Raw genomic sequence first — 25,400 nt, forward strand, 5'->3', positions numbered from 1 at the left:
GATGAAGAGGACAAAGTCGCAGGCATTGCTAATTGTTCAAATGGCCCCAAATACTTGGCACTGCTATTGCTATCGAAAGAGTAATTTTCGCGAATGATAGACGACAGTAGAGTGTAGCCGTATATTGTGCGCAGGCTAAATTAATTGTCATTTTCGGAAATATGTAATTGATGACCTGGTTTCTGTGTTTTTTACCACGGCAGGCCCAAGTAATGTGAACAGCCATGGCGATAAAGGGCAGCGTCGCCACTAGCTTTGCATAATATTGAGTGGCTTGAGGATTGCCATGTTATTTGATGACCAAATTTTCTAATTGCTTTTCACGCATAATAATCATAGCATGCGCAAGATTCTGTAAAAGAAGTCTGATAGTTAACGAGATATACAGCGCATGTAAACAGGGTTTTGCTCAAAATAGCGAGATTAGCCCTGCTGGCCAAACGGTTAAGGCATCCGCCTCCTAAGCGGAAGACTCCGGGTTCGAGTCCCGGGTAGGGTTAAAATTTTTTTTTTTTATTACTATATCGCGACCTTCATTTGCTTATCGGAAAGCACTCCTTATCTATCAATGCATCCACAAATATTGATTCTTGATGTATAAACATGGTTGAGCGTTCCCGATTTACTTCTTTACAACATTATGGAAAAATATTTCTTGAAAATTTGCAATTTGCATGCTTGTTTATAATCCCTTTGTACGTCATTGTATTCACTGTTCCATTCGTCGTAAACCCTGATACGATTGACCAGTTTAAAATAAACTTTAAGGTTGTTTTATTATCCAAGCCGTTTTGCGAAGTAAAATCTGAGGAGTGTCATAAGCTATTAGATCCAGAATATGGGGATCCTTCTCTCTTGTTGAAGACGTCATTTCCGGAGTATGAATTGGTCTATATCAGGCATTATTGGATAGACTACTTCGACAGAATGTTGATCACCTTGGTAGACAAGTCATTCTTCAGGCCGTTGATTTTGATAATTAATAAGCCTGCGGATCCCAGCGAATGGTGGTCAAAGGTGCTCGAGTCATTGCGTGTCGTAATGGCTATAGGAAATGCAATGATTTTTCATGCAATCAAGGGTGTTCTTGTCTCGAAAATGTGGGTCTTCTTTATATTCGGTGCAATTACTACAATCTACGACTCTTGGGCGTCACTACTTCAAACGTTGTCCAGTGTGCTCAGATCGGCCAACGCTATATTCTAATGCTGAAATGTTACTTATATATACATATATTCTATCAGAAACCGAAGTCAAAGGCACTCATGTCTGGTTCTTCGAATGCAGTGGGTGGAGGTGGTTGAGCCTTGATTTTTTGAGCCATGCTTTCAGGGTGAATACCATTTTCAGTAAATGATAAAGTATTTTGCTTCTCGTTTAATTGATTCGTATTCGTATTCGTTGGCGTATTATTTGACCATTTAATTTCATTCTTCGATTCATCATATTTGACGAAACTCCAATTTCTAATTAATACCACTGCTAAGTAATCACAACCCATTCTTGTATATATCGAGCAAACTTTTATAATAAAATTAAATTCCTCCTCGGGTGCGATAGATAATGATCCCTTCAAGTACTTTACAGTTTTCTGTCTTAATGCATGAAACAAAATAACTAGCACTGGGTCATCTTTCAAAAAGCTCATACTCGAAAATTGTGGAGTGATTTTGCTAATATAATATTTATAGCAATCATCAGAAAATTTGGATTTATGCTGCTTGATGATTTCTATAGGCGATTTGATCAATGCCTGAATTGATATTTCATTTTCTTCCAATTCCCAAAATATCCAACTTGTTATCCATCTGTCTCCATTCTTCAATACTTCTGGTACCATATAATTTTCAATTAAATTCTTAATAATTTCCTTCTCTGAGATTGTGCCTTTGCTCGTTGCCGCATAAATCTTAGCTATTGCGATCGCTAATTGAACATCATTCAATTTCGTAGCTATTACATTACAACAATCCTTCAATGCATCTGCTAAAAGAAAAAAATAAGCTGCATCAATGTATCTATGTTTACCCATTAATACGTACGCATTTTTCAACGCAGCAGATTTCCATCTTTGCTCGTTAAAATCATTTGCTAGAAATTTTAACATCTTTTGTTGTTCTGAGTGGCTGACTGTCCTCCACAATCCAATTAATACTTGCTTTTTACGAATTGCTAGATAAAATAAAGAGACTCTTCCCGATGGATCTCTTGTATCACTAAATTCATTTCTGGCAGATGATTCAATGATTTTTGTCAATCTTATTGTTTCGACCCAATAAACAAGTCCTGTTTGTTTCACATTGTCCCATTTAAGTCTATTTTTGTAGTATGCTTCTACCATAGTTAGTAACATTTCCTTATTGTCACTATGTAAAGCCCAGCTGATATCTCTAGTGGTTAGTTTTGATTGTTTAGAAGATAGTTGAAATAATTTCAAGCCCAATAAAAATCTTAAACCATTCTCATCTAAGGCTATCACGTATTTCTCGAGTTCCCTTACTATTGAAATTATTGAAATTAATGTTATTTGTTGATGCCTTGTCAACAAAGGTAGAGATGTCTTCATCAACTTCTCAATTAATAAATCCAGCAAGTTATCATTAAAAGAACTAAAGATATGAATACCTGAAGAATCAAATTTACTTGTTAAAGCATCATTAATAATATCAATTTTATTTGACAAGGATGGTGTACTTGCTCCACTTTGCCTTGATTCGTTATTTTCAAACACCTCATTTGTCAAATCCATACTCAAATCCCACTGGATGGGATCACCTTTCCGTAATATTTGAAATAATCTAACAAGAACATCTTTCACCAATGAAATTTGGCTCATGAATAAACACTGAATTAAAAATTGAGGATGATATACAGGCAATGGGCCATTCAAAATTCTAACTAATTGTTCAATATCATATACCAAGTCATTAGTAGATTTGGCTTTGTTTTGTGCTTCATCGTTTGCTTCATTCTCTTCATTTGCTTTGTTGGTATATCCCACCATTAACTGACGTATCGTAGAATCAAGCGAACTATTCGTCGAACTACCTAGCTTTACCCATTTATCATCTATAAAAAATTGATTACCACAGCCAATGACTAAGTATCCATCATCAAGCCAAATCAGGTCTCCAATTTCATGTGAAGTGTAATCTGATATATCAATCTTTTTTAATACCCCAAATGTTGGGATTTTATTCGTGTAATCATAACGCAACTGAGTGTATAACAAGACAAATCTCAGAAAACCTACTGACAATATAGCATTTGATGTCAGTTTCTCCGAACTCGAAGTAATAAATGTCCAATCAAGATCTGTTACAGCACCGTAACTCTCGTCAAATGTTTCTTCGTACTCTAAGACGCCAGAATTTGTATCCCAAATTGTCAATCGAGAGCCAGTTTTGTCAACTATAGCAAACTTATTGATAATTGAAGCTCCGTGTATTTTACTAGCTTCCGATATATTAGTATGGAGCCTGTACGTTTCAACCCATTCTAGTGAATCCCGCGACTTTGCAAAGTCGATTGCAAAAAACTTTACCCGATCTTTCTTATCGATCACAGATATTAAATTCCTCTCACCTTTGGAAACAAAAGAATCGATTAAGGCTATTTGATGAATCTTTTCATTCTGCGGTAAATTATTAATACTTAATGACTTCAAGCTGATAGACATAGGTTGCTTATTATTACTTTCAATAATGAGCTTCCAAGCTCTCACCAAATCATTTTCAAATATGGCAATTATACAATACTCTTTTGAATCGCAGGACTCTTTTGGAAACTCTGTTATTACAAATGCCCTAGGCTCTTGAACGACACGCTCATTATTTGAACTTAAAATTTCTAATCTTTCTAAAAGTGATGCATTTCGTATATCCAGTGTTAATGCATTACAATCCCATAAACTTATAAGTCCACTCTTTTCCAAAGCCACCACCAAGTGATGTCTTCCGATTTTATTGGGGGGTTCAACATCATTCAACAAGACGCTGTCCCAAATCCCTTCACTCTTCTCGTTCGTTTTGGAACAACCATTGTTTAAATTAATTTGAAACTTCTTAGTTATTGACATACTTTGAGTATTCGAAGTACCGATCAGTAAAGGTTCCCATAAGTAGTTATGTTCAGGGAAATTCAGAATTGAAAACAAAATGTTGTTCGAAGAAAATGAGGAATTCGATCTAACTAATTTTTGTATTGATTTAGTATGGCCTTGAAATTTGTTAATTAGTTTTGCACCTAAAACAGATGAATCTGATTTCAATATATTCTGGAAATCAAATACATTAAATCTGATTGTATTTTTTAGTCTGTCGTGGATTAATATGGACAACCCAGTTGAATTGCTGCTGTTATCTAAAAATTCTAATTCAGGGAATATAATTGGCTTTAAATTTATCAAAAACTCCTCGCTTTGGATTACTTCTTTGGTTAGAGTTTCAAATTTTGTATTATTAATTCCATTAGGAAATGAGTTTTTATCAAAACACATATTAGATTGATCCAACCTTTCAAATTTTATTGCGTTTGGTGGTGTCAATGAAATATTCAAAATAGAATAAATTGCAATCTTACCTTTTTTACTCACAACGAATAGAAGGTCTAAATCATTTAAATTCTGGTTTTCAAAATACTTGAATATTCTAGAACTCCCTTGGCCGGTCTCAATTTGGGGAATTAATGTCTTTTGGAGATGAAAATTATCTATTGTTACAATCGAAATTATCTCGTCATCATCAAAACAGCCTGTTAAGTCTAATGATGCCCACGATCTGAAATGGCTGTGCCCGCTAAATTCGTAGGCTGCCCATACTCGCAAAATATTATCGTTTGTCAACGTATATATTATGTCATTATCATCATTACCATTATCAATATATCCACGAATATTTTTAATATTGGCCATAGAACTGTCTACAGTGCTAATCGAGTCAGATGGAATACGAAACTTCCATTTAAGGTCAGTGACATAAGTATTCAAAGGGTGATTTAAATAAGAAAGCTCAAATAAAGTATTCTCGCCATAGTTAATTCTAGACCACACTTTCACCAATCTTTCATAATTACCACTAATGGTAATTATTTTATTGGAATTATTTGTAATTTTTATGTTTGTAATAGGATTTGATTGAACCGAATTCCATCTTTTTTCATATTTCAAGGATCCATACTCATCGTAAATATGGTAAAGTGTTAGGGATTCTTTTGATCCCACTATCAACTCATCCTCCAATGGTGCCCATTGTAAACAGCTTATTAAAGTAGAATCAACGTTATCGAATTCTAATGCATGAGTCCATTGCGGTTTCAGCATGTATTCATTAACAGGCTTATAGACAACTATATTGTTTCCGATCGAAATAACAATGAGCCCGTTAGATGAATTAATATCAATTGCATATGGATCGGCTTCCAAGTAGATAGTTTGTAAGTGATCTGATTTTTTATTCTTTGTAGCGCTATCTGTTGTCGTGGTGTATATGATCAAATTGTTCCCTGACCCATAGGCGATTATATGATGAGATTTCCATAACCCTTGCAGCACAGAATACGGGCTATTATTTACCTCCCCTGGCACAAAGTTTATAGTCATTTCTAATCAGAATTATTCAATTTTGGCTTTTAGAACTATCAAAGGACATAAACTACTGGATTGATAATTGAGACTTCGAGATTGATCTTAGATTAATTTATTTCCACCCAGCTCCAACTGACGAGAAATAATAATATATATCAATCAATTCTGGATTATCTTAGTATTTTCTAAGATTTTTTCTCTTTCAATTGAAGAAAGTCTTTTGTTATAAAGATAAGAAGTCTGGCTTTCTATATGTTTAACCCAGTGTATCCTATAAATTTTGGTCCTGTATATAGTTCATACCTTTTATAGATGGAAATAATTCTATATCATGATTATGGAATTAGTACTTATTCTTACTTGACGGATTCAAAATGGGTGCAAGGTATGTAATGTTTTGATATTGAAAAGATCTTCTTTGGTGTGAAACTTGTCATGTAGCTGATCGAATTTTCTTGTTGGATCTACTATCACGTAAATCCAAATGGACATAAAAATGAATTTTTTATACTAATGCTCTGTAGTTGTAAAGACCAAAAGAAAGCTCTAGCTATTTGCTTACAAAGGTCTCCATGTGTTCTTATAGAGAGAAATACACCTAAGAAATGTTTGTCCGATCCCGAATTAAAAAAGGATCTTCCAGATTTGTGTATCGCCAACTTCAGGGCATTCATGGAGTGTAAAACTGGTATGTTCGATATGAGAAAAAGAATGAAAGGTAATGCTCCATTGTCCACCGGTAAGTATGATGATACTTATGAGAATCTATCATCAGGAAATTTCGATGCTCATGAAGAAATGAAAAAATTGGAAGTCTTAAACAGAAATTTATCTAAACAAAGACTCTTGAGAGAAGAGCAAGAGAGGGCAAGGTTGGCCGGGGGGTTGGAAACCGATAACCAATAATAGCATATCCCGTTTTATTTCGGAATCTACCAGAGTAAAAGTACTCGAAAATGCAACTAATGCTAAAATCTCATAAATTTAGCTTGTAAATAGGAAATTACGTCTGACCATATTAAATAATATATCGGTAAAGACGATATAGGTCTTATTAATAATAAAGGTCTTATAATATCTCATATCAGAATACATATTAATCCTTGTAATCGATAAGACCATGTACATTGCGCATATTTACTACTTAGGATTTTGAGCAGAATAATATTTGCCTACCTTACTCTATGGCAGAAGCTATCTTAGCATGAATTCACAGAAGAACAAAGTAAATGATGTATGTTACTCAAGCATTTTATTTATATCATCTCAGCTCAAATAACTATCATACAAATCTCGTCCTCTAGTTAAATGCGCGGCCGATTGACAAATAATCAAGCTTTATGGCATATGATCCACAGTATTGAAAAATTTGATTTCTTTTGTACTGTGAATATAAATTGAATATCATTTATTCGAAAGGAAAGATATAAAATTGAAATATACATCAACATTAATACAATGACTAAAATAAGTAGTGATATAGAATCGGATAGGGTTGCAGAGCTCGATAAATTGTTAAGCTTGATAAAGCCTAAAATCCTTGAGTACATCGATAAGGCAGACCCAAATTCCTCTAATTACGAAATTGATTCTTTAGGAAAATATCATAGTCCAGAATTTTTAAAGAAAGAATTTACTAATGATAAAGAACTCGATAACGGTATTAAAGGTGATTATGAAAAATTGTCCAATACCGTTGATCAAGTCTTGAAATACTCGGTTAACACATGGAACCCAGGATTTTTAGATAAGTTATATGCATCTAACAATCCTATTGGTGTCATATCAGACTTGATACTATCAATTTTAAATACCAATTCACACGTATACACTGTGTCGCCCGCTTTATCAGTATTGGAAAATTATATTGGTAGGAAATATGCACAATTATTTTTTGACGATGACAAAGAAACTTGTGGGGGTCTTACTTTTTCAGGTGGATCGTGGTCAAATATCACTTCGATGCAAATTGCAAGAGCATTGAAGTATCCAGATACTAAAGAAAACGGTAACGGAGATTATAAATTTGCCATCTATACTTCAGAACATTGTCACTACTCAGTGATCAAAGGTGCTATTTTGTTGGGCTTAGGGTCCCTGAATGTTTTCAAAATTAAAATTTTGCCAGACGGAAGTATGGACGTAAACGATTTGAGTAAGGTTATTGAGAATTCCATCGAGCAAGGATACACGCCATTGTATATCAACGGTACTGCCGGTACAACTGTATTCGGATCTTATGATCCATTTGAAGAGATCTCTAAGATTGCTAAGAAATTTGATTGTTGGTTTCATATTGATGGATCTTGGGGTGGTAACGTTGTATTTTCAGAAACTCACAAGTCTAAAATGAAGGGTTCAAGGTTAGCTAATTCCATTACAGTTAATCCTCACAAAATGTTAGGGATCCCAGCAACTTGCTCTTTCCTTTTGTTGCCCCATGTTCTGCATTTCCAGAAATCTTTATCGTTATCAGCACCATATCTATTCCACGGCAGGGAGAGTGATGACGATAGCATTGAAAATTATGACTTGGCTGATGGAACTATGGGATGCGGTAGAAGAGCCGATTCTTTCAAATTCTACATGGGTTGGTTATATTATGGAACGGAAGGCTTTGCTGGCCGTGTCGACCATGCATTTGCCATCGCTAAAGACTTTGTTGAAAAGATCAGTAAAAACCCTAAATTTAAATTGGTTATCGGTAGTGAAAAGGAATTGCCAGCATGTTTGCAAGTCTGCTTTTACTATAGGCCATCTGATTACACTGATCACGACAATACAGAAATCACCCGTTTCATTTCGAGAGAATTACATAAAAGAGGTAGGTATTTGGTAGATTTTTCACCTAACCCTACTGACAAAGGCAACGAAGGTGAGTTTTTTAGAGTTGTATTCAATTCGCCTACTTTAACCGATAAGGTTGTCGATGATTTAATCAACAGCATTATTGAAGTCGGTGCGGAATACAAAAAATAGAGTATTTATTTAATAATATAATTTAGCGCTTGCAATTCAACAATTCCATCTGCAACAATTGGTTGCATTCGATACCTGGGTATCTTCAATTGGTTGCACCAACCAAAAGGTCTCCGCATTATTTGCAATTTATTTATGTAGTAATCTCTGATGACATCATGGTTACCAATATTCAGGAAATAAATTTGCTAAAATCAAAGGTCGACTGATATCAGGTCTTAATATTACCAGAAAATCTTCAAGCGCAACGTGACAATTAACCACTTAATCGATAATTTTATCTAGTACTTCATAATTACATTCCAATCGAGTAATAATCATGATAAATAAACGATGTAACGTGAAAGTAGAGTAGCCACTTTAAATTGCAAAATATGCACACCAGGGATATTCCACAAGATACTACTAATTGTGCTACGAGCCTAATCATAAAAAGCCTTACGAAATCCAATGTTACGTTCCATTAAGCTAAGCGAGAAACACAAGATTAGGTAATTTCAAGGTGATTTATTGATTACGGAAGGTCGCAATCAGTTTCTTGTGCGAGAATAGTAAAAAAATGATAAGGCGAAACAATAGAATTAAATGGGAAAGATCTCATAAATATTTAAAGTGCCGTAGAATTTACATAGAGAATTTTGAGTTAAATGGGATTTTGCTCACATTAAATCAAATGTAACATGGTTGTATATACGAATTACCCCAGTGCGAATGTAATATCAACGTTCAATCCCCTTTCAAAAATAGGAAGCACTTTATCTTTAGATTATCACATATGACCCATTACTTAGTAAGGAATAAATTGAGTCTCTCTTGTATATATATATTGCAAAAATACCACTTATTTTAGGGAGTTTTTTTTTTTCAATATAGAATAAGTTTCGGTAGAAAATTTTCAGGACATATATAGAAGGTAGTGATGTCAGAAAAAGAAGCTAATACAAACGTTGAACTTGATAGCAGTGTTGAGTCTTCTGACAATTATCACCACGATGATAGTCATCTTGAACTCAAGAAACATACGCCAGAAGAAATAGCTTCATCTGGCAAATGGTACGATCGAAGATTGATTCCTGGGCTTCCCCAATATTCTGACTCGATGGTTCAGATTATAATGCTTTCATTTGTTCTTTTCATGACACCTGGTATGTACAATGCGTTGAGTGGTATCGGTGGTGCAGGTATATCGGATAGGTCAACGGCAGATAATGCTAATGTTGCGTTATACTCATGTTTTGCAACTATTGGGTTTTTTGCTGGTACTATTTGTAACTATTTTGGTATTAAGGCTTGTTTGATTGGTGGAGGTACTGGTTATTTTATTTACTCGTCGAGTTTATTATGTTTCTATCATACTCAGAACAAAGGGTTTGTTATATTTGCTGGTGCCTACTTGGGTATTTGTGCCTCTTGTCTTTGGGCAGCTCAAGGTACGATCATCTTGAGTTATCCTACCGAAGATAAAAAGGGAAGAGCCATTATGGTGTTCTGGGTGATATTTAACTTGGGTGGTGTTATCGGATCCATCATTCCATTAGCTAACAATATTAATAATAAGGGTTCAGCAGTTGGAGATAGTACCTATATTGCATTCATGGTTTTGATGTTCTGCGGTTCACTCATAGCTATGTGTATGTTGCCAATGAACAAGGTTTGGAAATCAGATGGTACTCGTGTCATGAATAAGAAGTTCCCAAGTTGGAAAAAGGAGCTTGGTGATTTATATCACTTGTTGATTTCTGAACCAAGAATTTTTTTCATATTCCCTATGTTTTTTGCTTCGAACTGGTTCTATACATATCAATTTAATGATTTCAACGCTGGTCGTTTCAATATTAGAACCAGATCCTTAAATTCGTTGCTTTACTGGTTATCTCAAATGTTTGGTGCTACTATTTTTGGATCTATTTTAGACTTGAAGTACTTCCGTAGAAGTGCTCGTGCTAAGCTTGGATATATCATATTAACTGTTGTATCTTTAGCTATTTGGGGAGGTGGATTAAAATTTCAACTTGGCTTTACAAGAGAAGATGTCACAAGCCCAGATGCTGCTGGTAAAATCCCACCTAAACTTACTCCAATTGATTTCAAAGATGGTGCATATGTTGGACCTGTGTTCCTTTATATATTCTATGGTATCTTTGACTCCATGTTCCAAACTTACTTGTTTTGGATTTTAGGAAGTATGAGTAATAATCCTAAGAAGACTGCTTTATACGCTGGTTTTTACAAGGGTCTTCAATCCGCAGGTGCAGCGATTGTATGGAGATTAGATGCTTTGGAAAAACCTTACATCGACTTGTTTGCAAGTTCTTGGGCTTTGGTTAATGGTTCTTTGCTTATCGCATTGCCATTGGTCTGGTTTAAGATTACTGATCACACAGACATTGAAACCGATGGCTTGACTGAAGTTATAACAGAAAATGAAATTAAGTCAGTTAAATCCATTGCAGAGGTTTAATTACTCTAATTCCTTCTGCTGTATATTACTTCTTAATAATCGCGCTTTTGGTGTAAATAATGAGATTACTTGTATTTTAATATAATTTAAATCAAATATCATAGTATTGTATTCTGCATTTAGAACATAGATTTAATATTGGACAACCATTTGGTTTCCGATGATTTTAATTTTGAAGAATGTTTTTAAATATCACGATTAAATTGAATTAGGTTTTATATATTTTCTCAATTTTAGAAGCAACAGTAAGAAATAAATGAAAGTTGCAAAAAGTGTGCCGTAATTTGTAATTTAAAATGAACTAATCAAACCAAACATCTTTCATTCACATAAAAGTAGGTTCAAAGAGGGCTACGGCTTTTCAAGTTCATGTTTGAATGCATAGGTAAATTAATACATGTTGAATATGACGTGCAGGATTTTGCAACAACTTAAAGTTATGGCTTTTTTTTACTCGAAATATTAACAGTTAAAGGGAAGCATTATAACAAAATTATAAAATAGTTAATTATTAGTACATCTTTGTCAATGTTCTATTTAAAAAATATAGTACTCTGTTAAGTCCCTTCCCCGGAGTAGATATTGGGAAGTAATGAAAACTCTCATCACTTACCTGCGCCTTTCACAGTCATAAAGAGTAAGAATCAAATATCAATTTATTCATAAGAAATCAAGAGAAATATGTGATAACATTGTCTCTTTCGAGCTGAATAGTCCTAATATATATTATATAGAAAGTATCACTGTTAAGGACGAAACCAAAATTGTTCCGTTATATGCAGTAAACATAGCTCATCGTAACGACTATGTATTTAGCATGGATATTGTTTACAATAAGAAAATCTCTTAGGTATACCATAATTAGTTAGAATGCTGATTGATAATGAATCCTTGTACCTATATAATCTTACTATTAAGCAACCGTCCCTGTGTATTGCTTCGATTGTAGGTCAATTCTTAGGTAGTAAGAAATCACAAGAGATTATACTAGCCAACTCAACATCGATCGAGTTGTGGAAAGCAGATTCAAATACAGGTAAATTAGAAAAACTCTACCAACAAGCATCATTTGGTATAATACAGGCACTCGATAAAATACGATTGGTTGGTTCTCACAAAGACTATGTTGTAATTTCATCAGATTCGGGAAAATTGGTTGTCTTAGAATTTGACACAGAGAAATTACAATTTGTACCGTTATTTCAAGAACCTCATTCCAAGAATGGGTTGAGAAGAACTTCACCTGGTGAATATCTATGTGTGGATCCTCACAACAGAGCAATTCTAATTAGTGCCATAGAAAAGAATAAATTGGTTTATAAAGTGCAATCAAATGATGAAGGGAAACTTGAATTATCATCGCCACTAGAGACATTTTCCAAACAAACTTTAACTTTACAAATGTGCGCTATGGATACTGGATTTGAAAATCCAATGTTTGCTGCTATTGAATGTGATTATAATGCGAGCCAACAAGACAATGGTCATGTAGATGATGACCGCGATATTGATAAGCCATCATTACTTTTAAACTACTATGAGTTAGATCAGGGATTAAACCACGTAGTGAAACATAAATCCAATGTCAAAATTCCCGGATCTTCTTCACATTTGATTCCGTTACCAGATTTTATTGGAGGCCTACTTATTTGCTGCAAATCGGCAATTATATATGCTCATCCGTCTAAAGACAATCAATACCTACCAATACCTATAAGGTCTAATACAAACGAAACTATCATAGTGAACCACGTTATCCACAGGCTTAAGAAGAACAACTTTTTTATTCTAGTCCAAAGTCAATTGGGGGACTGTTTTAAAATGACTATTGATTATAACGAGGGTAATGAAAATATTGAAAATATCAACATATCTTATTTTGATACAATTCCGTTATCACAAGGCCTTAATATATTCAAGAGTGGATTTCTTTTTGCTAATGTTGCAAGCAACAATAAACTCTTCTATCAGTTTGAAAAATTGGGAGATGATAACAACTCTACTACGTTACAATCTTGCAACTTTCCTGACTATAAGTCTATATTTGAATTGGATATAACAAATCGATATTTCAAAGTCGCTGGATTAGAAAACTTAGCATTAATCGATATAATGGAAACTTTGAACCCCATTACAGAGGGTGCTCTAATTGAAACATTACGACCAGAAATTCCTGACCCATTTAAGCAGTTGACACTTCTATCTTCACATTCATATTTGAAGACTTTGACGCATGGTATTTCTACCAATACTGTTGTTTCATCACCCTTACCTATTCAGCCAACAGCAATAAGTACTACGAAGGTTTTTGCGGAGTCCACCAATGATGAATATTTGGTTCTATCATCCACGCTATCTTCTCAAACATTAGTATTGTCTATTGGTGAGGTAGTGGAAGAAGTGAGTGATTCCCAATTCGTTACAAATGAACCTACGATAAATGTCCAACAAGTCGGAAAATCCTCAATTGTTCAAATTTATTCTAATGGTATTAGGCATATAAAACACACATCGATAAATGATCTGATAGAGAAGAAGTCAACTGACTGGTACCCCCCTGCAGGTATTTCAATTATTAAAGCTAGCACAAATAATGAACAGGTTATAATTGGATTATCCAATAGAGAAATCTGCTACTTCGAAATTGATCCAGTGGACGATCAGTTGGTTGAATATCAAGAAAGGTTAGAAGTGTCTGGCGGATCAATTACTGCGCTCGCATTGTCTTCTTCACTTATCAGTAAATCACAAAGAAAAAGCTCATTCGCTATTGTTGGTTGTTCAGATGAAACTATTCAGGCCATTTCGTTAAAGCCTCATAATTGTCTTGAGATAGTTACTTTGCAAGCGTTGTCAGCAAATGCTGCATCCATTGTAATGGTGCCATATGAACATTCGACATTAGTTCATATTGGTATGGAAAACGGGTTGTATGTCCGTGTCACCATCGATGAAACAACAGGGAAATTGTCCGATACAAGAATTCAATTTTTAGGGTCAAAACCTGTTCAATTATCTGTCATTGGATTGCCACAATTACAAAAAAACGGTCTTTTAGCTATTTCTTCTAGACCGTGGATTGGTTATCATTCTAAGGGAGATTTTAAGATGACTCCGTTGTTGGATACTAGCATTACAAATGGTGCATCGTTTTATTCTGAAGATATAGGAGGTGAGGGCATAGTTGGGATAGATAATAATAACTTGATAATACTTACTATTGGTAACGCTGATAGTGAAGAATCTGGATTCAACATTAACGATGATTTCATAATAAACAGCGTTAAACTACGCTACTTACCTAGAAAGATGATTGTTGACAGTCCAACCGACCACAAAGCAAGCTCTTCCACATATATATATATAATTGAATCAGAATATGGTATTTTATCACCATTCCCTGTCACAAATCTTTCCGACACTCCGAATGAAAGCAAAAATGCAAATGTGGATGCCCCAGAAATAGATCAAGATTATTTCGATGCGTTTGGTTTTGAGAAATCAAAGCATGCTTGGGCATCTTGCATTGAAATTATAGATTTTAATAATCAAGAGATTATCCAAACTATCGAATTACCAAAGAATGAAAGTGCTATATCACTTTGTCGTTTACATTTTGAATCTAGACAGACTAAAAATCAAGAATTTTTAGTCATCGGTACAACGAAAGATCAGAAATTCTTACCTAACTCGTATTCGAATAATTATTTATATACTTTCATGGTTAACAAGACGTCCGATAGGAACAAAGAAGTCTTGGAATTTGTCCATAAAACTGAGTTAGATTACCAGCCAACTGCTATTATTCCATTTAATGGGAAATTGCTAGTTGGGATGGGAAACTTCTTACGACTTTATGATCTAGGTCAAAGGCAGCTTTTGCGGAAATCATCATCCAATATAGACTACTTGAAAAATATAGTTAGATTAACTCATCAAGGGGGGTCTAGAATTGTTGTGGGTGATTCGAGTATGTCAACGACATTCGTTAAATACGATTCCATGGAAAATCAATTTATTCCCTTCGCAGACGATATTATGAAGAGACAAGTGACAGCTTTGATTACATTAGACTACGATACAATAATTGGAGGTGACAAGTTTGGGAACATATTTGTCTCTAGGGTTCCAGAAACCATTTCACAACAATCTGATAAAGATTGGAGTATACTAAGATACCAAGAGTCATATCTTAATGGATCAGGTTCAAGATTAAAAAATATTTGCGAATTTTATTTACAAGATATACCTACGTCGTTTACAAAGGGAAGCTTAGTAATGGGCGGCAAAGAAAGTATAATTTATACTGGAATACAAGGTACTTTGGGTCTTTTGCTACCGCTTTCTACAGAGAATGAAGTAAAATTTTTGGGTGATTTGCAACTTTTATTACGCAAATACTTCGATTATAATTTTGATGATTTTGATAAAAACAAAAATGGTTACAATTTACTAGGTAAGGATCATTTGAAATTTAGGAGTTATTATAACCCGGTAAAAAACGTTATTGATGGTGATTTAATTGAAAGATTTTGTGAATTAAGTCATTCAACGAAAATAAAGATTGGTTCAGAATTGAGTAGAACACCGAAAGAGATCGAAAAGAAGATCTCAGAATTGAGGCATAGATCGGCATTTTAGCCTAATCTAATTTAATGAATAATAATACTTTATTAACTAAATACACAAGTAGACATACATAATTAATATATATATAAATATATTATAGGACAACGTAAAAAAAGCAATTCGATGATCCATTTATTGGTACCTATAGGCATAAGCTCAAGCCACACCTCATAGACTTGGGGAATAAATATTTTTGAAACATCATTTTATGCAAGATAGAAGAAAATTGACTTATATTAGCACAGCGTTAAATAAAGACACAATAAAAAGAAGAAAAATAGACTCGAAGTACCTAACAAAGTATTAAAAAAGAACTAAGCGTTTATTTCTCCATTTTTTTGTGTATTTAATTCATCAACATCGTCAGTCTTTGAATTATCGTCATGGCTATTTCTTGGTTTGAGCGGTGACAAATCACCCTTTTCATTTTTCTCTTTTGTAAAACCATTACTTCCAAATACTCTTCTGTTTAACGTAGGACTTAATTGATTATTCTGATCGTTAGCCTTTAATGGGGTTTGGGCATTTGGGGTACTAAACTGAACAAAGTTCCAGAATGCAGGTGATGATTGATTAGTATTAACGCCATTTGCCACACCTAATTTGTTACTCGATGATTTCGAACCTCTTTCAGGGGTAAAAGCTTCTAATGGAGCAATCTTTTTAGGACTCGTGAAGCCTAAAGCAAGATCTGAAGTATTTGTTGGTCCACTTGATACATTTTGAGCATTAGTATTTGTTGTATTTGGTTCGCTGGTTTGATTGTTCGTGGAGGAATTGTAAGAATTTGAATTATTTTCAGTTAGCTGTTGCTGATGGTTATACGAATTCAGACGAGAATGATGTGCTTGTGGGGCGGAGGTTCCCATAGAATGTGTGGATGGAGGAGGTGGCGGTAAATTAAATAAATGATTACCAGAAACCTTTGGTAGTTTCGGAGTTGTGGTATTGATATCCGATAATTGTCTTATTGGTGATGAAAGTTCATTTTTGTTCCCAGGTACCTGTTGAATAGACGAGGAATCGCTCTGGTTTTGATGCATCATATGACTTCCGTACATTAATTGAGGTGGTGGAGGGTGTTGGTAGCCATATGATCGAGGAGGAGGAACCCCGAATGAGCCATTCTGAGGAGGTTGGTTAGCCATATAGGATAAAGGATTGTGTTGCATTGGATTTGGTGGCGCTTGTTGATATTGCATCGGTTGTCCTAATTTTGGTAAAGAATTATCTCTTTGGTGATTAAACGAATTACTTCTAGATGGATCATCTTTTACATAGTATTTTTGGGACTCTGGTAAATTTTGATGAGTCGCAAGATGTAACTGTAACTGTCTAGAAACAGATGAACCTCTTCTTGCTTTCAGCAACGACCCACTTTGAATTTTATTTAAAAAGTCCTCTTTATAAGATTCACTGATTTGCCACTTCATACCCTTACCCGGTTCGTTAGGTCTTCTTGGAACCTTTTCAAATGCTTTATTTAAAGACAAATTATGTCTAATAGAATTTTGCCAACCCGTTTTCGAATATTTATAGTATGCGTAATGAGAGGCTATCCAATTGTATATTTCAGACAATGACATCACTCCATCATCATTAGACAAAATAGCTTGAGTGATCATAGTAGCGTAAGAGTAAGGAGGCTTAATATCCTTTGCCTCTTCCCTAGATAAATCTTGATCTAAATTATTTTGCAAAGAGGTAGCAGATGCTGATGATGGAGATTGAGTCAATTGTGCTTTATCAAACATTTGGAAGCTTTTAACCTGGCTGGATGGATTAATAGGTATTGTGTGTTGCTGGGGAAAATCAGAAATCGACTTTCTCTTTGATTTATTTAAGTTAGCATTATACTTCGCTAAGCATGTGCTTAGCACTTTTTGCAGTATATTTGGAGGAGAGTCCGGTAATATGAACATCATTTGGGTGCCACCGATATCTAATATAGCACCAGAGTGTAACGGCGTCGAGTGATTCTCGCCAAATGGTACCTTCTGACCATCAACTCTGGCACCATTTCTTCCTAAAACCTTCAATTCCCAATACCTTAAATCTAAATTATAAGTAATCATGGCGTGTTGTCTTGAAACAACTTTTGCGGGTCCCAAATCAATGTCAACAAGGGGCTGCGAACTTCCCCCCGGGTTATCAGTATTTCTACCAATAGGTATCGATAATGACTTAACATAGTATGTCCAGTCCTGCCCTGCTATTTTTGCGTATGCCTGTACTTCAGTAGCAAGATTTTTGTCGTTAGCATACGTTAAAGCAACGTTCGTCTTCTCTACAGGGGTCTGTAACGTCGAAATCACGGCGTTAACCATATCAATAGGATCTTCAAAATTTGGTCCCTCGCCTTCATTTAGATCGCCAAGGGTACGTTTCCGAGGTGTAGATGTGCCCGACATGTTCTTTCTTCGTCTTGGTAATTTCACTCGTCTATCCAATTAAATATTTTCCAATATGGTATGATCCACTTTTTCACTTTTGTCAATATATGCAATGCCGCCAATCGATTATTGGAATTCTGGATATGAATATATGTTTATTTGGCTTTTTGGATTCGTTTGTATCCTACTATGGGGTAAACTATTTTTTTCTATCCTTCTTTGTCAACAAGTGAACCCACAATTAAATGTTCCAAATATCACTATTTTTTCAACTTTTCTACACAAAATTCGCTGAGTCAATTGACTTATATTGTCCGTACCTTTCAAATACCTTATCTTGAAAGATATTCGTATAGAATGTATTATTTCACTAGAGAATTAATGAAATTGGTTTTTCGCCCGTTAATTTTTCTGTTTGTTTACAAAACATTTTTTTGTTTTGACTTTATTCCGGATACGACTAATATACAGGGAAACTATACACTATATAAATTTTCAATCAATATCACCAGAGGGTTGATCGTAGTCAATAGGGATGATAAAGGAATCTTGGGCCACTTCAAACCCACGAGCATCAACTGTTTCTTTAGTGATTATGTCGACTATTAAGTCTTCTTCTTCCATTCGTCTTTTATTTAATATATCCTCGTTAATATAATCGAACTCGTCTTCTTTTTCTTCATAGTCTATATTCTCTTCTATTTCTACGAAGTCAGGGGCAAGAGCACTCCACTTCTGGGGGAATTGGATCAGCCACAAGTAGATAGAGCCACTGTCCAAGCCGGTGGAACCCACCGTGCAACGGTGATAATTCCACTTGACATCTATTAATTCTTCGTTACTTCCTTCCAAAATCTTGATAAGAGATCCGAGCGAGGTTTCCCACATGTATAGATCCTGGGAGGATTGACCGAAGGTGGAGGCAATCAAGAATTCGGCGTTGTGGTTGAAGGTTACCAGGTTCCACTGTAAACGGTTGACGACATCCTGGTATTTGTGCTCGACTTCGAATTCCCAGTTGTTGGGGTCTGTTATATTGATCATGTCGGGTAAATTAATCTGGCGGATGATACGATCGGACGAGTTTATGGCCAACTTTCTGCCGTTCGGAGATACCACCAAGTTTTTAATGTTCGAGTTTGCAATTTTGATCGAATGTACCAATTGCAAGGATTCGGTGGAAATAATGTTAAGCCACCCCTTGCTTGTTCCTGTGAAGATGTAGTTGCCATCACCAGGCGTGAATGTGGTCACTAACGTCATATGTTTGTCTTTCTTTTTCTTGCGACTGGCCTTTTCTTCGTCGCTATCATCCACTTGATTCGACTGTTCTTCGTTATCCTCTGCCTGCTGCAATGGCAAGGGAACTGTGCTCAACAGATGCACTTTGATGTCAGATTCTATACTCAAGTCCACGAAAACTGGCGAGTCTTCGTAAAGAGAAGCCGTGAATAAAAAATGATTTTTAGGATGTAACATTGCCAGCCATATGGGCCCGTCGAACTTGACTCTTCGTATAATAGGTCCACCATCCAATTCGTCGCCATCATCTCTATTCACCCGATCCAAATCCCACAAATTGCAGCACCAATCTTGTGACGATGTGAGCAAATATCTGCCACAACTCGACCAACTGATCGAAGACACAGGCCTGGTGTGCCCTCCTTTCTCCAAATGTGCCACTATGCCTCCATTACTCATCAAATCGTAGATTACAATAGACCCATCGCTCAACCCAGATGCTAAGTAATCACCTTTATAATTGAATTGAATTACCACAGAATGTCCATATTGCAATGTATGTGTGAGGGTCTCTGGATACTCCTTAGCTACTGCAAATGGATCTTGTAATGATAAATTCATTACCTTATCTAGTAGATATGAAATTTATTACTTCTTTATACACCAAAAATATATAAATTTCATTTTAACGCGCCGTTAAGTAGCTGAACTATTAACAGATTAACCTAAAGATAAGTCGCCAAGAGGATTACAAACGTAATTGTTGTTTATATTGTCACCCAAGTAATTAATGTCTAATATAATATAGCATATCCAGTGGTTAGAGTGTTAAGGAGGACTTTCATGGTACACTTTCAATATTTAAGCAGATCATACGTATCCTTGGTTGGCATTTTTTTACTACTTCAGTTCCCTAGCCCAATTCAGGGGTCATTTCATTTTTATCTTGACGCTGGGACAAGAAGATGCTTTTACAAAGAACTTGCTCTGGGAACATTGCTAATAGGAAGATATAAGTTGGAGATATTTGATGAGGATACACACGAGTTCTACTCACCGCTAGACAAAATAAATACGGGGATTCTTATTGACGTAGAGGAGAAGTTTGATACAGACCATCGGGTGGTACATCAAAAAGGGTCGCCTAAGGGTCAATTCACGTTCAGTGCTTTGGAATCTGGAGAACATAGAATTTGCTTCACACCAAAGAGCTTTTATAAAAGGAGATGGCTTGATAGTGGCAGCGACGACATGGATGCGTTGAAGGATCTGAAATTCAAAAAGTCTAGGATTATGGTTGATTTTCTGATCCGGGATGGAGAAATATTCGATGCAAAGCATACTCAAACCGTCAACACATTAACAGAACAGATCAATACCATAAATGACAAACTCACTGATATCAGAAGAGAACAGGAATTCATACGAGAGAAAGAGGAACTGTTTCGGGATCAATCTGAGCGCACTTGTGAACGTGTTGTTAGGTGGCTGATAGTTCAGCTCGGTGCTTTAATAATTACTTGTGTGTATCAAATGATTGCATTGCTGACTTTTTTTGTCAAGGAAAAGATTTCATGATTTCTTGCATCCAACTCCACTAAGAAATTTCTACTCTGACTAGATTAAAATTATATACATAGGTTTTAGTTTTTAGAAGTTCATAGTATTACATTCATATTTTGCATTAAATTCTTTTTGATAACGAAATCATTTATATGCAAAATGCGTCCCATCAATTTTATAATAGGTATAGATTTAGCTAGTCAGAATACATAAGTTGAATCTATGAGAATAACATTGAGAAAAGTATCGTAATGGATTCTATAAGTGGTGAACATTCAGATGATAATTTATCTCAGTCACCATCAAATCTTGGAGTACCGGCTACTCCTAGACAAAACATCTTATCACCTAGTATAAGCGCCGATTCTACCATATCGAATGGTTCAACACCAATTAGAAAGCATAGGTTCGATGACAGAGCCCAAACATGGGTAAGTTTAGCATTAAAATCACATAAGCATGAATCCTCGAGAGAGCTGTCTCCTTTTGATTTGACAAATTCAACTATATCAGATAAATCAGAAGATGTGCTTAAATTGACCGATACACCTAAAATTACAGAAATCATCAATTCGACCAGTTTTAGAGCTACATATGGGTCAGTTGTGTGCATAGAACCATCGAATATATATATTGCCGTTGGAACTGAAAAGGGGTTTGTTGTGGGATTCAACTACCACCAAGGGGTGGAGTATATATTGACTAGAGAAGAGGAACGTAAGGATAACAAGGAACATTTTGAATTAGGATCTGTAAGCGCAGTTTCATTTTCATCTGACTCTCTGTACATAGCTGCTGGGTATTCTCGTGGGGGGATTATTACTTGGAAATTGACGTCAACATCAATTACGGCGGATGGATACATCAGGCCTTATTACATTATAGAGCCTACAACTTTGGAAAACAGATTCACTAAGAATGTGCAGGGCCATTTGCATAATAATCGAATAAACAGTGTTTGTTTTATTGGTTCTCTGCATTCTCAGTTCATTTCTTCTGATGTATCAGGATTGGTGTTTTACCACCATGGATTCAAAAAGTTTATGAAGAAGTATTTTCAAACGCAGAAGCTTCTAGGCAGAAATGATGCTAATATCGTTGATAATGGTGGAAGGTATATTATCTATGGTTGCGATATGCTTCCGTTGGGTTCTGCCCATCAAATAACAGACTACTTGGGATTAGTTGCGGTAATGACTGGCAATGTTTTGGCAATTGTATCCGTTTTGTCATTGAATAACCCAAGCATGCTTAACATGAAAGTTCACTTTAAGATAGGTAGAGTAAAACATGCCAGTAATCTGGGAGCATCAGAAGGATGCTTAAGTTGGTATCCGTGTATGAAAGTTGGAGGGAATAAACTACAAAATGCCAAATTAGCATATGCTTGGAATAATTCTGTAACCATTTTAGAAGTGGATAATAATTCTCTTCCAGAAAATCTAATGCAAATGTTAAGTGATCTTAAGGATAAAGATAAAGCAATTCCAACATTACCAATAAACAGAACCTGTAAGTGGACATCTTCCAACAAATACAACTCAATTGTATCAATTAAATGGATTTCTGATAGCATTTTATTTGCTTATATACAAGAATCTTCAAGTTCTGAGTTAACTTTGACAGCATTGCATTACACATCGGAAAATGGCAAGACGAGTTTGTTACCTGTGGGCCAGAATAGTTTACAAGGACTAAAAATTGTGTCAAGCAAGATATTAATTGAATCAAACAATAGAGATCCACGTTCTCCGAGGAATGAAAGTTTCATCAACTTATTTAGTACTTCGATAAAAGCATTTAAAAATAGATTGTTGGTATTAGTAGATGATGATAACGATAAGAAAATACTTATAGGACGACTGATAAGCTGGGCTGATAAACTACTTGATTTGTTAGCACTGAATGAGTATTCTAAAGCACTTTTAACTGCGAATGACTTTTATAATTCCAAGAATAGTGGTCAGCTTGTTTTGGCTGGTTTACCAGAGAATCAAGATTTAAGACGTGAAATGTTAAGGCCTTATTTGGTAAATATTATGAAAGAGTCGATTAATAATATTTTTGGTGACAAGGGTACTGATTATGGATTCCATCTTGCAATTTATTTTGATATTGTTTCTTATCTATATAAAGACTGTGAGGGTTTTTCTGATGAATTGTATTATATTTTGGAGACGATATTTGAAGTATTAGATGATCAGTCCTTGTTTTTTGATACAATTGAATTTTACATTTTATCAGGAAAAATATTGACATTACCACCATTAATTTTAAAAAGGTTGGTAGAACATTATTCGCTGAACAAAAAGGGTGATTTACTAACTGAGATGATATGCATATTGGATATGAAAACATTGGATATTGATTTAGCGATCCAATTATGTAAAAAATATAAATTACGGGACTGCCTAATATATATATGGAATTTTCTATTAGGTGATTACTCAACTCCATTCGCTGACTTCATTAAAGATATAAGTGACCTAGCTAATAGTACTGATGATGAAAAAAATGATTGCTTAAATGTGTTTTCTTATATGTCGTATATATTGACAGGAAGACAATATCCTACTGAGAAATTTATAGATGTATCTCAAGAGAATTCAGCGAAAGAGAGCATTTATAAACTTTTATTCAGTGCTACACTGATCAGATATCCAAATGATGATTCGGATGTGTTGATCGCCGGTAGTGAAGAAACGATTTTTCCATATCTATATTCCTTATTGCAATTTAATTCGTTTGAAATGTTTTCCACTATAAACGAATTTTTTGAAGACTCTATCTTGAATGATGATAATAATTCGCACCTAACTAGACAGTACATTATTGAAGCATTGTTTGATATTTTTGAAGTAAATGACCTCAGCTTCACTGATTTTGACCGTTGCCAACTAGCAATCTTTGTTGCTAGAAATTATCCAAAATACTCTCAATTTATAAGACTATCTGAATCCGTATTGAATAAAGTTATTGAAGATTTATGCACAGTTACTGATCAGGAGATAAAGTGTGATTGCGAGCTAGCATTACAAAGTTTGTTGCCTTTATATGAACCAGATGGAGAGTTATTCTTATTGGACAAGCTTAAATCGGCTCGATTTTATAGTGTTCTAATAAGTATTTATAGATCAAAGGGGAAATATTCTAATGTATTGAAAATATGGTTGGAGAAATCACAGCAAGAATCAACGGAAAATGATAGCTTAAGTGGAATTCTTGAAGAGGCATTTATATATACAAAATCTCAAACGGACAGAATGGAACTTGTCACATTTATCAGACAAAACTTTCAACAGATCTTGATACTTAATATCCCAGACTTTGTTATATTGATCAACAAACACTACCTGTCTTTGCATTCAGAAGTTTTAAATATTCAAAGTGATCAATGTTTTTTCGAATATATACAAGTCCTATTAGATATTGTTGACTTGATGACGATGAATATCGAAAATATGCCCCAAATAGTTGGAAGATATATGAAGGTCCTATGCGACTATAATCCAAGCGAGTTATACTCATTTGTGGAAACTGCCAATTTTATTTTGGCTCGAGATATGAATGAGTTTGAACTGGTTAAAAGTAGCTTTCAACAAAGAGGCTTTATTGAGCCACTAACAGTATTGTTGATCTCACAACTGAAGTATGAAGAGGCGTTGAACGAGCTTCTCCAAAGTATGAATCTTATTATCGATTCCGCCATTTCTAATGAGAAGCAGGAGGACTTACTGCCTAAGTTTGCGAGCTGCTTGGAAAGAGCTATGGATATCTGCGGAATCGAAGACACTTACGTTGAACATGATGGTGCTATGTACCTCAATGAAAGAATGTGGCTAAAGCTAATCGAAAATTGCGTTAAAATGTCCAATACCGCTGCTGCTGAGAATGTTAAGTCAGACAATAATGCATTTCAAAATGTGTCCCAATTCTTAGATAGATGTATCCATGACTGTTTCAAGAGAATAAGTGAATCCAAACTCAATCCAAGTGTAAGTGAGAATGAAAAGAAAGAAAAATCGTTCCTAGTCATTTTCAATCGTTTTTTGGAAAATTCTATGAAGGATTCTAAAATGACTACCATATCTAACATACGGGATATATTAAGAGAGGTATTTATATCATATTCTTATGAAAACGAAATTTTACTGATTTCTTTGAAAATGTTGAATGAGAGTATTCGTGAAAGTTTGGACTTGATTAAGCTAGATAATCTAAAGGCTTGGTCAATCAAATCTAAATCCTGTACTTCATGTGGAAAGCCAATGTGGGGTCCTGATGTTTCCAAAGAGCATTTTATGGCTTGGGAGGACCGCCAGCGAGAAGCATTGATTCTAGCCCAGGGGCTTGGGAACACTGTGATCGGTGCGCCATTCAACAATCAGAAATATCATAATTTGGAATTAATTTTTTTCAAGTGTAATCATGGATACCACATGTCATGCTTAGAAAACCTAGGTGGTAAAGGATCAAAATCTTGTGTTCTTTGCCTACAATAGTCGTTTTACTGAGTGACAAAGCACATCTATTTTTAATTTCCTGAAAA

The 25,400-nt window shown here is 35.0% G+C and overlaps 10 protein-coding genes across 10 annotated transcripts; 7 read left to right on the forward strand and 3 right to left on the reverse strand.

Moving 5' to 3' along the window:
• Window positions 1–603: 603 nt before the first annotated feature.
• On the forward strand, window positions 604–1,206 carry AC631_02487 (uncharacterized protein; the record flags this gene model as incomplete). The annotated part of the gene is made up of 1 exon (XM_015611317.1): window positions 604–1,206. The coding sequence occupies one exon, from the start codon at window positions 604–606 to the stop codon at window positions 1,204–1,206; it is 603 nt and encodes a 200-aa protein (XP_015467844.1).
• Window positions 1,207–1,240: 34 nt separating this feature from the next.
• AC631_02488 (uncharacterized protein) lies at window positions 1,241–5,599 on the reverse strand (the record flags this gene model as incomplete). Its single annotated transcript, XM_015611318.1, has 1 exon — window positions 1,241–5,599. One exon carries the CDS (start codon window positions 5,597–5,599, stop codon window positions 1,241–1,243), a length of 4,359 nt encoding a protein of 1,452 aa, XP_015467845.1.
• Window positions 5,600–5,958: 359 nt separating this feature from the next.
• Window positions 5,959–6,490, forward strand: AC631_02489 (uncharacterized protein; the record flags this gene model as incomplete). The annotated part of the gene is made up of 2 exons (XM_015611319.1): window positions 5,959–5,969; window positions 6,109–6,490. 2 exons carry the CDS (start codon window positions 5,959–5,961, stop codon window positions 6,488–6,490), a joined length of 393 nt encoding a protein of 130 aa, XP_015467846.1.
• A 552-nt stretch (window positions 6,491–7,042) lies between these two features.
• Window positions 7,043–8,563, forward strand: AC631_02490 (uncharacterized protein; the record flags this gene model as incomplete). Its single annotated transcript, XM_015611320.1, has 1 exon — window positions 7,043–8,563. The coding sequence occupies one exon, from the start codon at window positions 7,043–7,045 to the stop codon at window positions 8,561–8,563; it is 1,521 nt and encodes a 506-aa protein (XP_015467847.1).
• Window positions 8,564–9,482: 919 nt separating this feature from the next.
• Window positions 9,483–11,024, forward strand: NGT1 (Ngt1p; the record flags this gene model as incomplete). Its single annotated transcript, XM_015611321.1, has 1 exon — window positions 9,483–11,024. One exon carries the CDS (start codon window positions 9,483–9,485, stop codon window positions 11,022–11,024), a length of 1,542 nt encoding a protein of 513 aa, XP_015467848.1.
• Window positions 11,025–11,894: 870 nt separating this feature from the next.
• On the forward strand, window positions 11,895–15,665 carry AC631_02492 (U2 snRNP complex subunit; the record flags this gene model as incomplete). The annotated part of the gene is made up of 1 exon (XM_015611322.1): window positions 11,895–15,665. One exon carries the CDS (start codon window positions 11,895–11,897, stop codon window positions 15,663–15,665), a length of 3,771 nt encoding a protein of 1,256 aa, XP_015467849.1.
• Window positions 15,666–15,967: 302 nt separating this feature from the next.
• FKH2 (forkhead family transcription factor) lies at window positions 15,968–18,064 on the reverse strand (the record flags this gene model as incomplete). Its single annotated transcript, XM_015611323.1, has 1 exon — window positions 15,968–18,064. The coding sequence occupies one exon, from the start codon at window positions 18,062–18,064 to the stop codon at window positions 15,968–15,970; it is 2,097 nt and encodes a 698-aa protein (XP_015467850.1).
• Window positions 18,065–18,541: 477 nt separating this feature from the next.
• On the reverse strand, window positions 18,542–19,909 carry SWD1 (COMPASS subunit protein; the record flags this gene model as incomplete). Its single annotated transcript, XM_015611324.1, has 1 exon — window positions 18,542–19,909. The coding sequence occupies one exon, from the start codon at window positions 19,907–19,909 to the stop codon at window positions 18,542–18,544; it is 1,368 nt and encodes a 455-aa protein (XP_015467851.1).
• A 222-nt stretch (window positions 19,910–20,131) lies between these two features.
• Window positions 20,132–20,866, forward strand: AC631_02495 (p24 family protein; the record flags this gene model as incomplete). Its single annotated transcript, XM_015611325.1, has 1 exon — window positions 20,132–20,866. The coding sequence occupies one exon, from the start codon at window positions 20,132–20,134 to the stop codon at window positions 20,864–20,866; it is 735 nt and encodes a 244-aa protein (XP_015467852.1).
• Window positions 20,867–21,102: 236 nt separating this feature from the next.
• Window positions 21,103–25,353, forward strand: VPS8 (CORVET complex membrane-binding subunit; the record flags this gene model as incomplete). Its single annotated transcript, XM_015611326.1, has 1 exon — window positions 21,103–25,353. One exon carries the CDS (start codon window positions 21,103–21,105, stop codon window positions 25,351–25,353), a length of 4,251 nt encoding a protein of 1,416 aa, XP_015467853.1.
• Window positions 25,354–25,400: the final 47 nt, after the last annotated feature.

This window comes from Debaryomyces fabryi (assembly GCF_001447935.2).
Source record: "Debaryomyces fabryi strain CBS 789 chromosome Unknown contig00044, whole genome shotgun sequence".
Classification (NCBI taxonomy): domain Eukaryota; kingdom Fungi; phylum Ascomycota; class Pichiomycetes; order Serinales; family Debaryomycetaceae; genus Debaryomyces; species Debaryomyces fabryi.